The sequence below is a fragment of the Sander lucioperca genome, chromosome 12 (genome assembly GCF_008315115.2).
Source record: "Sander lucioperca isolate FBNREF2018 chromosome 12, SLUC_FBN_1.2, whole genome shotgun sequence".
Taxonomy (NCBI): Eukaryota; Metazoa; Chordata; class Actinopteri; order Perciformes; family Percidae; genus Sander; species Sander lucioperca.
The window spans coordinates 13169572-13179785 of record NC_050184.1 but is presented as its reverse complement, the minus strand read 5'-3'; the positions used below and the strand labels follow the sequence as shown (position 1 = coordinate 13179785).

Genomic DNA, 10214 nt, shown 5'->3' with positions numbered 1-10214 from the left:
GGGGCGTCAAACTCAATTTCCTTAAGGGCCACACTAGAAAATGAGAATCACATTGAGTTTATTGCTTTTATGTCATGGGAAAAGTCAAATATCTTTGACTGAATTCTTGCGTGTCTCATATAGTCTTCTCACTTACAGTTTGGTCGGCAAAAATGTCGAAAAAATGCCAAAAGCATCAAAAATGTTGGAAAAAAACATTGTGAAAAGTGACAAAAAGTAGGTGGGCCAAAATGTATTGTGAACCTAAATGTATATAGGGGCCGGATCTAAATTAGCAAGGGGCCGGCTTTGGCCCGCGAGCCTTGAGTTTGACACGTGTGCACTACAGCTTAGTCTTCAGTTGAAAACAGCATCTTGGTATTTTGGTTAGCTAAAGCAACTTCCCAAGATTATGTATGTATGTATATGAAAACCACTGGTATACACTACTGACTGTGGCTCTGATTACTAAATGTGTATAGTGTGAGTTGGTATTTTTAGTGTGCAGCAAATTACTGATTCTCCAGAATGAATGGAGAGTGTGGAAAAGAGAATAACTTAAAAACTAAAAACCAACTATTATAGTGGAGTTTGGATTGTCTAGTACATTGTAAGATGAGATACATTTTAAAATGTTAAGCTTGAGCTCTACATTTTATATTTTTGATAGATCGCCAAAAGCATAAGGGATAAAACATTTTATTTTTGCATATTTTGCAACATATTAAAGTGAAAAAATGCATTTTACTCCCCACTTTTTCTTTATTGCACCACCTTAATGTTTAAATGTCAAACTCCACAGTTAAGTACTATCTAGCTCACAGTCATTTCACATGATTTTAGCAAGTACTTGTGCCTCTACTAACTGTGTCCACCCCACCTTTGAAATATAAATTGCACTTCTGCACATTGTGGCCAGTCAGCAGAGGTAACCTAGGGAAGGTAATTTTTTCCCCAGACTATTCCCAACTGTAACAGTTTGTATTTCAATGATACATGCAATGCATATAGGGTTTGCCTTGCAAGCAGAGCCTATTGCTTTCAGTGACACAACCATGTGACACAACCAGTGAAATATATCCATTCTGAAGTGGAGCTGGCCTGGATGTTGTTCACTACTGAGAGCCTTGCGCAATGCAATATCTTAACACTGTGCAAGGCTCTTTGAGCAATTTAGTCTGTCAGTATGACATTTAAAATGGTTACAGTTTTAATGAACTACTTCGACCACAGGCACAGACAGTGCATCTACAATACATATTCATACAATAAAGTTCCTCGTTTTCTCTTCAAATATCCCTCAGGCTTTGGTACTGTACATGCATTAACCATCCAAATTCAAGCACTTCAGCTCCGCTCCCTTCTTGTCACACACAGTGTGTGCTGAACAAATGTTTGAAGGAGAAAATTACATTCTCCCCTTCTTCGTCTTTCATGCTGCTGAGTGAAATCACTTCCCCAGATAATGATGAAAAGTGAATTGGAGAGAGCTTGTGTGTGTGTGTGTGTGTGTGTGTGTGTGTGTGTGTGTGTGTGTGTGTGCATGTTCCTGAATTCTAAGATTGAACATTTCAGCATGGGAACAATTTTAAAGCGTGTGTGTGAGCTATACAGTATGTGCGTGCGTTGATTTACTTTCAGGCAGTCATGCAACGGATGTACGAGTGTATGTGTGATTGCTTAGCATGCATAAATGACAAGCAAACAAGATGTGCGGTCGTGCGTGCATAAAAAGATGACCCACAAGCATATGACTGCTGTGTGTGTATGATAATGAAGAACTGCGAACACCTTGAGCCAGCTGCCACTGGTTCTTTATGTCTGCCTGACGCACAAAAGTATAAGAGTATGTTATCAATTCATTGGGAAAATAATGTGTTTTAATGCCAGCATTATTAGTGTATGTGTGTGTTTTTTGTCTCTCTGTATGTTCACGTCAAAGCCGGTGGCTTAATTGACATTGACAGGGGACTGAATGTGTGTGTGTGTGTGTGTGTGTGTGTGTGTTATGTAAGAGTCAAGTTAATTTTGGACACAGAGCTGTTATGGAAATTAATATGATGAGCAGGCATAGTGTGTGTGTGTGTGTGTGTGTGTGTGTGTGTGTGTGTGTGTGTGTGTGTGTGTGTGTGTGTGAGGAAGGGAGCGCCAGAGCCTTCAGTCACACACGGAGAAGAAGAAGACAGGGATAATGGATTTGGGGGAATATCTGCTAATGATTGGTTGCGCTTCTGCATATACTGTATATAGTATATAGTTCAGCAACATTAGCAAATTGGCTTTTCAAGTGACCCCCTAGACTTGAATAGACAACTGCTGTGTTCCTATTCCACATACTACATTCTGACCGTGTGCTGTATATACTACATACTAATCTTCACTTGTGTTGCAGTAAGTACTAGACTATACAAGAAAACAACTTACTTTACTGTTTTATACTAAAAGAATACAAATACAATATACACAATATTGGTGTCATTGTACTGTCTGTACATTATTCTAACTGCAACTTTAGGATGTTCTGGCAATTAAACTTCACAAAGAGATTTTTTTTTTTTTCAAAAACACTTTTTGTTTGTTTTCTAAGATCTTTCTGGAGCCATCTCACCACCATTTGCCATTTATCTTAATTTGTTCCAGCTCCATTTCCATTGTAAATTGCATTGTGGGACAATAGTGTGTATCAAGTGCACGCAAGTATGAATACTGACTTTTTATAGTGTACTTAATTTTGTCTTGTTTAAAGTAGGAAAACACTACATGCTCAAAACCTGCTCAGAAGAAACACAGTATGGAATTGGGTGAGAAAATAGATTTGAGAACCAAAACTTGCTTATTCTTGGAATAGAAGCTAACCCAGAAATTGAGCAGGTAGATCTAATTCCATCCCCTCCTAGCATCAGCTCTCCTTTTAGCACAAAAAAGTATGAATGGACACTACAAGAAAATTAGGACGTTAAATCCCCACAAAAGATGCCAGGCCAGAACTGGCACAACCAAAAAAAAGTAGCGATAAGAAAATGTAACGCGAGGTAACACCGACCACCTTCCAATGTAGATAGACGACAGACAGACAGACAGACAGACAGACAGATGATGGAATGATGCTATCGAGACAACAGGGTGCTATCAAACCAGCAGTGAGCATCTCTGTTTAATGCAATAAGCACTCAAACTATGGCCGCTGCTAATTTCATCAGCGAGACAAATGCAGAGCTAATGCAGGTTGCACTCATCGGCAGGAAATGACTAAGTGATAAAGTGAAGAAAGTGGGAGATGATAGAAAGTGAAAAACAGACAAACTTATACCACATGGATGAGGCAAAAGAGGAAGGGAGTGACTGAAAAAGGATTGTCTGAGAAAAGAAGCATCCATGTTGGCAAATATTGAAATTTAAACCAGCCCGACAGCCAATGTTCTGGCTCTGACCTACAAGTGGATGGGGGCAGGAAAAAGCATTACTTCAATGAGGATACTAAAAGCGCACTTTTCTTAACACAGTAGGGCCTATACTCTGGCAGGGAGTGCTGAATGCTGACGTACACATTATGGCGGAACGTAATTCCTGGAAGGTCTCAGGATCCTGACCGTCTAGTGAGGTACATTAAACAGAGAGAAGAAAACACCCAGACAAGGACTTCATGTGACGCCACCACGATGGAACACGTCTCCCTGAAACACCATTACATTTTTGAGCGAGCCATTAAATTTGCTTCTTGGCAGCAGCTGATGTGATAGTACTCAATGCAGTGTTATCGTCCACTGCATTTACCTCTCGAAAAACTATTTCACATAGGTGATGCATTTTATGAATTGTAATATACTGAGAGGCCATGCTGGCAGTTTTGCAGACATTATCATCAGTCTCCATCATAGCCTTGCCTAATTTTATTTTTATTTTTCCCTAAAATGGTGCCGGAAAGAATTTTCATTGCTGCTCAGGATCTCACAACCGCTGGCCTGAGGGACACTAAAGCAAGTCTTTCATTGTCTATTCATTGTACTGAACATCGAGGGGACCGAAAGGGGGGTGGCTTGTTGCAGAGCTTCAGTTTGCAAATGAAAGTCCGGGTGAGTGTGTGGGGAGCAACTCGGTCTTTTCTATGAACCATGAGAGGAGAGTCATGGAAAAGAGGATGTAGGGATAGTACAGTTTAGGCATCTTGCCAAGACCTGGGGAGACTGGATACCAGCTCTTTTGAAAGCCTGCTGATCTTACGTAACAACAATTTGTAAGGATCCCCCTATGAACAGCATAGCATTGCAGTCACATTCTTGGAACCTGAAGAAACCAGGCACTAAAGAAGCAAAGAAACTCACTTTCCCATGAAGCACTTGGGTACAATGCTGAGCTTCCTGCGCCGATCCTTAATCAGGTGCCGACTCTTGGTCATCATCATGTGGTAGAGCTTCTCCCCCTTCTCTGCAATCATCACGTAGGCGTCCCGCTCCATTCCAAGCTTGAGAGCTACAAACAAAAGAGAGAAAAAAAAGTCAGATCTATGAGGATTTGTCAACCTTCCCATCAACCGAATGAGAAACATTTCTGTAAAAACAGTGACTGTATCCCAATGGCAAGAAAAATACAGCAGACCCATTACTGGACAAAAAATTCAACTTGCTTTCCACAGCTTCCACACGTGTCAAAGCCAAAAGGCAAAGGCCGTCATGGTGCTGTTACAAGAAACAAATGGACCTTTGCCTGGACGGCCCGGTTGTGTTCTGGTATTGTGCAGATGGAATGAAGCCAGGAACAGAGCATGGCAGCATGGGGCTGCCACAACCTTACTTTCTGAAACAAACCCAGATGGTAATCTCTCCTAGACAAGTTGTTTTTGGAGTAAGTAAAGTTCAGGAGGGCAGTGTGATCCTGATCTGTTAACTATTATTCCTCTATTGTAAAGCACTACATGTGAGGGCCTATTGTAAGGCTCGCTGCCCCAGTAAAACCTCTCCAGTAAGTTCACAGTTTGAGCCGCTTAATCCACCGTGGGTTTTGATGAACTTCTGAACCGCGCTGTGAGACTTTCTGACTCAGGGCAACTCAACTCTGCTGCACTGTGGCTCCCTAAGCTGCTTAAAGGCCGTTGTACAGTCACCGCATCCGAGCTCGCGCGCGCCAATGTGACGTAAAAATGACGTAGATCTCGCTGGCGAGCCAGGATTTTGAGTGCGCGTCCAGAGGGCGCTCACCACTCTATTTTTTTCAGCGCCGCACAACAAAGCGGAAACAGGAAGCCTGAAAGAGCTCGAGGGTAACCGGATGCCAGGACTCTCAGAGTGACTGCAAGTCTCTCTTGTAAACTTACTGGGTTAAGAGGAGTTCTTTTATGCTGAATGAAAGGCTTGATCTGATGAAGTAGGTCATCGAATCAATTCGAAGTATTGACGGCGATGCTGCTGCCAGTTCTGCCGTTGTTTACCTTTTTCTTCTTCTTCTAGTCCGTAGAAATAGCAAAGTCGATAGCCTTTCCTCATTAGCGCCACCTCTGTTCAGGAGAAGACTGCAACTAGTGTCACGACCACCACGCGCAACTATAAACAGTTACGGCGCTCCCATGACGTCACACTGGCGCTCGACAGGTCGGCTGCGGCGAGTATACCGCACGTTTTACTCTACTGAGCGACACATCAAGCTGCTGAACTCGACTATAAAGTATTCTGATCACGTTGCAGTATGCTTGACAGAGAACTTATTTGGGACAGCTGGAAACCGATCTAACTTGGGATCTTTGTCACTCGTCAACCACCTTGCTTTCTTTTCGGACCCTGACACACACAAGTTGACAATCTTCCATTGTTAACCATTGTGCCAGTGAGCCTTGCTGAGGGGCTGCTCAGCCTAGCGAATCAATGAATTGGCCCATTTAGTGGTGCTTCTCCTTATCTTTTTGGCTTGAATATGGTAGGGGACTTTGTCTTCCTGAAATGTTTTTTGGACTACAAATACAAACTGCTGACTAGTTATTTCCTCTCATGCAGCCGCAGAACATATGTACACGCTGGCGGTCATCTGGCATTTTGCTGTAGCCTTTGAAGTGACTTTATCTGCAAATATGAACAGAAGGCACAAGGAAATGTGTGGCAACGCAAGGCATTTGATCACTTAATTTTTGTCACTATTCCTTTGAGGTCGGCTTGGAGTGACAGGGCCCTTAATATTCTCGGACTCTTGGCTATCCACTGCAAACTGTGCAATCCAGTTGAAAACAGGTATCTTTTTTGCTGAATTACGCAACTTATGGCTTTGAAAGTAGAAGTGTTGTGGTGGAAGCCTGACCAACTGAGAGGGGTGAGACAAACAATGTAAAAAGTTACACTGCTAACTCTTAAGTCTCCTGGGTTCTGTACTGGCAGCCTGTGATGGAGGTGGGGTTATATTACATTTGACAGCAGCTGGAGTAGACTTAAACAATGAGTGTCATTGAACAACAGACGGGGCCTGTCCAGCGCAGAGGCCCCTCAGCTTCTGTTCCAGCTGTCAGAATTTGTCTTGTGCTGCTCCTTGTCTTCCTGCACTCATTGGCATGAACTAATACCCTATCGCATTATCTGACCCATGCATTTTCTCTAAACTGTCATTAAAACAGTGATAAGACAAAACACCTCCAGCTGGCAGTCTTTTAGGAGGGTTCAAGAGAGCCACATGTCCAGCACACGGAAGGACCACAGCAATACATGGAAAAGGTCACATTAAACAAGGCGTGTCAGGAAAAGCAATAATGCATGAAGGGGGAGACATGAAAAAGAAAACGTTGCCAGGATTTATTGCAATAAAACTTTATCATGTACTGTAGCTGTCTAGACTGTAGTTAAGAGGTTGAGAGAAAGGTAAGCACACTGAGAGCAGAGTATACTGTGGAGAGGGTAATATAACGGGAGAGTGTGGGGAAATTGGGCACTGTGACTGATCTGGCATCTGTTAGCCTCAGGTTGATTTCCGCCGGGCTGAAACCAAACACCACAAGCTGCAGCACACTCCTTCGTACTTATTCCTACTCTGAAACCCTTTTATCACAGGATCAGATGCTGATGACGTCGACCTCCGTTGTGGATGCTTATTAAATGTGAATGTACACGGACTAATTCACAAAAATGCAAATGTTTATGTTGACAGTTGTACTCGGCTAAGACGCATCATGTGCAGCTGAACCTTTGAGATACATTTAGCCAAGTAATGTTCAAATAGCTTTAGGGATCCAATTTTGATTGTTAGCCATCAATGCTATCAGGTGACCTGTTGTGTGCAGCCCCAAATCTGGTTAAAGCCTTTCACACTGTCTAATGCACACAACATAACAAAGACAGGTGGTCGGTGCTGAACAGGTGGGAACACAATTTAAGGCAAAAGAGGGAAGTCTGAAGGAGCAACAAGAATATCAGTTTGTATTACTAATCTTAAATCAGTGGGTGTGGTGCTGTGTAGGGCTTATTTTTACCATCAATGAATGAAGTGTATTTCTTTTGGGTGAGACTAAACACACTTTGGATTTTTGCACACTAATCCAAAGCTAATTCCACATCAATTCATTATATGGCTGCAAAACAAACTGCTGAAACTGATGCTACTCTGCCTTTAAGTCTATGCAAGAGAAACTAACACTTTTATTATTGTAAAAATAGATCCAGATTATCTAAAATGCACGTGTATGACGTAATTGAGCTTCACTTTCTTTGACGACCGAAAGCTCTTCTATTTAAAGCGAAGATGCTGTTTTTAGCATGTTTGTTGTTTATTAATGAGACATCAGTCACTTCACACCGAGGGCTTTGATTCGTCTTATACCTTGGTTTTTTTTAATGTGAAGATTGTTGTAGTAATCTGCTTAGTGCACAGGTCAACCAGGCCAACTGTAGACGTCATGTCACCTAAGCCTCTATTTACTAAACAAAGGCAGGCAGCTTGTTCAAGGTGGGACATAACCGTAGGACACAAACACTGCATCCAGGTCATAAGCACATCTACAGTCTGTGTTTGTTACTGTGTGCCAGCTGAGGGTGCTTTGATGGTTTGTGAATCTAAGGTGACACCAACATGTAGGGCAAATAGAGAGGATGGAAAAGCAGAGGTAGGAGAAGAGCAGGAGGCACTTCTATAAACTCAGTTAACATTAACAATCCTGCAATACATCCTACCTGTGGCAAGTGTATTTCAAACAATTAAAGCATTAAATAAAAAAGAATTGCTCACACTTGTTAGTTTCCTTGTAAAACATGGTCTGTGGTGCCATGTCTTTCTAAGCAATTTCATTTTCCATGAGGGGAACTCTAGTATTAAAAAAAGGACCATTTTTGGTTTTGCAGGCCCATAAACTATAAGTGCCGTATATTGCCTACAAAAGTGTTACTCACATTCTCTCTGCTCCCGTTCCCTCAAGATGGCGTCCAGCCACTTCTGCTTGTCCTCTGCATGTTTGGCCATGCAGACAAACCACTTGTTTTTAGCAGTGTTGTGGATCTTCCATCCGTTAGTCACTGTGTAGTTGTTGCTGTGATAGTCCGCTGCAAGGCAAAAAAAAAGTAATCAAGAAATTCATTTTTAAAATGGGAGAAGGATCATAATTAAATGAAAATTAAAAGACTTTATTATATAGTAGGGTGAGCTATGATTTGTCAGGCCTATATTGGAATGGGCTTTCGGGTTATACTTGAAACAAATCATCTCAGTAAAATAAAATGTACTAATGTAAATTATCTCTCTGGTTCACAGTTTTATGTCAAGCTTGTTTTTCTTTCTCCTCTTGTTCTCATGTTCTCTCTTAGCATTTTCATTTTGAGAGAATGAGACAAAAACCACAGACATGTTTACACTGACCTCAGTAAGTAAAGAAAAGTAATACTGAGTATACGCATACCACACTTGTAAAGATGTTGTATAACTTAGCATTAGATAAAGTTATCTCTAACTAAAGTTATTTACTACTCCAGCAATGATTTACAAGCCAATTAAAATAATAAACATGATGCACCATAAGAGTAGAAAAGGCCATCTTTTTACTGACTCAACAAAATCTTTCCTTGTATCCCTTTCTAATTTTATCATCCATTTAGCTGTAGGTGAGCAGCTACTGAATAATGAATAGCCTCTGGTAATGGGGTGCATTAGTCTCATGCTCAAAGGTCATATAAATAGATCTGATACTTCAGGTCCCACAGGGAGCAGCTCCTGCTGACCTGGGGAAGCATGGAACTAGGTTTGGACACATACTACTGTGCCGAGTCTCTTTTAGCCACTGGGATGGAAAAGATAGATTCTCGTAAAATTTTATGTAAGTACATGCTGAGATCTGCTAAGGTGGCATTGATCAATACAGAGAAGTGCATGAGTCAGTGGAAATGATAATATTTTTAATAGGGCTGTGCTCGATTGAAGAAATTCTTAGTCGACTAACACTCATTCAATTGTATCGACTAATCGATTAGTTGATTTAATCGACAGATCTGTAAATCTGAGTTTCTCCGCAAAGAGTCATGCAAAAGCACCACTTTAATTCTTGTGTTTACCAGAGATGTGCTCGTACATTTCTTGGAAATAAGTCTTTCAGCATGAAAAAAGCATAAAACATGACTAATCGACTAAAGAAATCTTAGTTGACTAAGACCAAAACGACCGATTAGTCGACTAATTGACTAAGAGGGAGCAGCCCTAATTTTTAATGCTTGCAAAAGGTGAACAGCTTTCCACTCATTTCACAATAAATTAATCGAACTGGTTATTATTTGAGTCAGATTCCACAACCGTTTGACTAAAGGTAGTAGCATATAATGCATAGTTTATGAAATCTGCGTTATCTGTTATTATTTGCAATAGAAATTCAATGATAACCCCACATTTCATATCTTATACACTTAGTAATCTGGCCATCTATGATCTGAGAGTTCACACATGCACGCATTTTCAATGTGGGACCCTTCGGTTCTGCGAATAAGGCATGTTTTTCTTTGTGGTTTCCCCTTCAGCAGCCTAAATGTGACAGCCAGCAGCCAACATGCAGCAAAAAGGGTCATGTGAGCTTGCAAAATATTCTGCCAGCATAGAAGAGACAAAAAAGGGGAAACGTGAGAGAGAGGAAGACAAAATGGTTCTACTAAGCCCAGCGTTGTGCTTTGCAACCAAACCACAACAGCAAAATAAGCTGGGTGACAACCGTATCACAACAAGCTCTTAGACGAGTCGTTAATCTTTGGCACAATATCACAACCCGATACGAGAGCGCATCAAGTTTATCCCCC

General features: G+C 41.3%; 1 protein-coding gene across 2 annotated transcripts in view; it reads right to left on the bottom strand.

Moving 5' to 3' along the window:
* The window catches only part of prex1 (phosphatidylinositol-3,4,5-trisphosphate-dependent Rac exchange factor 1), an 86720-nt gene that overhangs the window by 42071 nt on the left and 34435 nt on the right, over positions 1-10214 (bottom strand). For both annotated transcript variants that reach the window (XM_036008417.1, XM_031286480.2), the window contains exons 9-10: positions 8334-8483; positions 4302-4449 (exon numbers count right to left, since the gene is read on the bottom strand). In XM_036008417.1, the coding sequence (XP_035864310.1) occupies positions 4302-4449; positions 8334-8483 (298 nt within the window). The remainder of the gene's footprint in view (positions 1-4301; positions 4450-8333; positions 8484-10214) is intronic.